Source organism: Triticum dicoccoides, chromosome 7A, assembly GCF_002162155.2.
Source record: "Triticum dicoccoides isolate Atlit2015 ecotype Zavitan chromosome 7A, WEW_v2.0, whole genome shotgun sequence".
NCBI classification, from domain to species: Eukaryota; Viridiplantae; Streptophyta; class Magnoliopsida; order Poales; family Poaceae; genus Triticum; species Triticum dicoccoides.
In genome coordinates, this window is record NC_041392.1 from 285,203,288 (window position 1) to 285,206,242 (window position 2,955).

Genomic DNA, 2,955 nt, shown 5'->3' on the forward strand with positions numbered 1-2,955 from the left:
AGAATTATTTTAAAATGCAAAAAAAAAACAATTTCTTTTTTGTGTTTTCGAACATGGAAATACAAGGTGAACCTCTCTCGCAAGAATTTTTGAACTTCCCCGGACATAGCACTTAAACTTCTAGCAACATCTTTTTTAGACTTTATCTTTTTATTCTTTTTTTCTCATACGAAATGCACACCATGCAGTACATGAACTTTCGGGAGTTATCGTCTTTGTTTGGCTTTACTAACGGGAAAAAAATCGAGTTTTTATGGACATCAAACCGCTCTAACTTTTTAGGTTTTCCTTTTTATTTAATTTTAAACTTCTTCATTTACTTTGAACTTCTTAGAAAAAAATAAACATATGATTTTTCTAGCTTTTTTAGTTTTTTCTTTGTTTTCTTTTTTTATTTAGTTTTTATTCTTTAGTAATGAGAAAACATCTGAGTTTTTTTAACCTTCGTACTTCTCTCTTGTTTTACTTTGAACTTCTTAGAGAAAAATATGGTTTTAAATAAGCAAATAGTTTTCTAGATTTTCAAATTTGAACTTCTAGGTATTTTGACCTTCTCGATTATTTCAAATTGAACTTCTAGTGTTTTCAAATTTGAACTTCTAGGTTTTTTTTTGAACTGAACTCCTCTGTTATTTTGAGTTGACCTTCTTGGTTTTGTAAAAAAATTGAACTTCTCTTATTATTTAAATTTGAACATGGTATTTTAGAAACGGGGGAAAATCCAAGTTTTTTAAATTTGAATTACTCTACTTTTTTCAATTTTAAACTTCTTGGTTTATTCTTTAGAAATGGGGAAAATCCAATTTTTGTAATAAACATCGAAACAATCTTTGTTATTTTAATTTGAACTTCTCGTATTCTTTTTAATATCTTTTCTACATTTCTACATTATGATTTTGTAGTTTTCCTAGTGGAAGTTTTTTGTATGAAGTTCTAGTGGAATCAGAGTTGGAAAATATAGGCTTTTTAAAGTTGATCGTGACCACTAGGTAAAAAACATCACTTTTTCTTTAAACCACACACGTTATTTTATCAGTGAATAGTAAGGCATGTTGTACCTTATCCTCTCACACATGACACGTTCCTTATCCACACCGTCTAAACACACTCATTTTATCTCTTTCACCTCATGCTTTTGTTTTCTTGTCTGTACACCCAAATTAACAGCAACCAAAGCCAGCAGCAACTCGGTGCCATGCGCGGGGAAGATGACAGGGAACACAACACACACAGCTATGAGGAGAGGCGCCAGGAAACCACGGAGCCCTGTGTGAGACAGTAATGAGAGACGTTGGGTGAAGGACGATGACAGGAGCAATGGAAGGTCTGTGAGAGATGCCCAAGCAGGTCACGCGCGAGGGTTGGCGAACATATGATAGATTGAATTTCGGAGGAGCTGCATTGCATCCTAGTCACCAGCACTACTCAATACGGATCGAATTTTCAAATCAGTTAAAATAAACAATATTGTTGCCTTGAAGATGAACAAGAACATGAAGGTGTTTTGACCTTCTCGAACAATCTGTGCAGTAAAAGATATGAAAGTTCAGAGACAAATGCCACTGTTGTTCTCCTTCTGTGTTCGTTGCTGTTCTCCTGATTACACATTAACACAAATCAACACAAATAATTATTCCCAGTGGTGTTTTGTAGCTGGCTGCTTATGCCTGTAAACACTTGAACTTCAGACATGAGTACCAAGCAGCAATCAGGAGGGGCAGAGCCAGAAGGGGAAGTTGCATGGAGGGAAAGAAGCGCCATGGGAGAAGACTGCCGGCAAGGCGGCGGGATGAGACGATGCGCGACCACAGGAGAAGGCCGGCTGCAGGGCCGCCACAGGAGGCCGACGGCGGGTCCGTGGGAGGAGACCGGCGGCGGGGTTGAAGGAGACCGGCAGAGGGACGACTGGAACCGTGGGCAGCTGGGTGAGGGGGCACTGGCCGTCCTCCTCTTCTGCGACGGCGTGCGGCAGCGCGTCGAGCCCCATGAGCCGTGCGACGACGCTGGGCGAGCCCACCATGCCAGGGGACGGTGGCGCCGCCGTTCTGATGTTGTCCCGCTGCCGTCGTCGCCCGAGATGACGCCACCCGCCGCGCCGAGGCCGTCGCTCCAGCTCCCGCCGCTGGACCTCAAGGACAGGGGAGGCGCGACCGCGTCCTGGAGGTTGTCGCGCCTGTCGCTGGACAACCTCGTGGTGGTCGACGCCAGGGGGAAGCGGCGTCGCCCTGTCCAGCGGCATCGACATCTCCGACGGCGTTGCCGACCCCTGATTGATAGTCCAAGAAGCATCGCCATTAATCGAGGAGCGAGGGGCAACAACAGAGAAAAACGGGAGCGACGCGCGCGTATACGTACGCTGGCGTGTCGACGGCGGTAGGTGGCCGGAGTCAGTTGGGGTGGGCTAGTGCGAGGGGCATGGCGGCGCGTCCTAGGGCGGCTGCGCCGGCGGTCGGCGGTGGGGTTGGGGCTGCGCCCGAGGGGAACAAGGGAGGCTGGGGTCAGGGTGGTTAGGGGCGGCGCCGGGGACCAGATCCGGGTGAGGGGCCTGTGCGTGGCCGGATCCAGGCCGGGAGCAGCTCCAGCGCGGATGGAGGCCACCGGCGGCGGCCCCAATGGAGGGCGGAGCGGGAGGTGGTGCACCACGCGGTGGTGTGGGGGGACAGGGGAGAGAGTGGGTTCGGGACGGGTTTTCTGGGTTCGGGAACCTATCGGTCGCGCCTTATAGGCCACCGATGTAATATATATATATATATATATATATATATGGCTACTTACAAGGACATGCTTGCATAACCAAATAAAACATCCACTTACATAGGTGGCTACTACAACCATGTCATTTACACACATTAAAGTAAACTATTACATGCATAATTACATCGGTGACTACTACGCACACCAATAAAGTAAACTATATATTACATGCATGATTAACTAGCATAAACGATCATCTGA

At 46.2% G+C, this 2,955-nt stretch overlaps 1 protein-coding gene across 1 annotated transcript; it reads right to left on the minus strand.

Annotated features, from left to right (window-relative positions):
* Positions 1 to 1,482: 1,482 nt before the first annotated feature.
* LOC119331517 lies at positions 1,483 to 2,688 on the minus strand. Its single transcript, XM_037604680.1, has 2 exons — positions 2,356 to 2,688; positions 1,483 to 2,266 (listed from the first exon to the last, which is right to left on the minus strand). Exon 2 carries the CDS (start codon positions 2,243 to 2,245, stop codon positions 1,709 to 1,711), a length of 537 nt encoding a protein of 178 aa, XP_037460577.1. The 5' UTR covers positions 2,246 to 2,266; positions 2,356 to 2,688; the 3' UTR covers positions 1,483 to 1,708.
* Between the last annotated feature and the right edge of the window lie 267 nt (positions 2,689 to 2,955).

What these genes read in the sequence shown, in the direction of transcription:
- LOC119331517 (XM_037604680.1), bottom strand. Translation starts at nt 2,245, where the DNA reads ATGTCGATGCCGCTGGACAGGGCGACGCCGCTTCCCCCTGGCGTCGAC.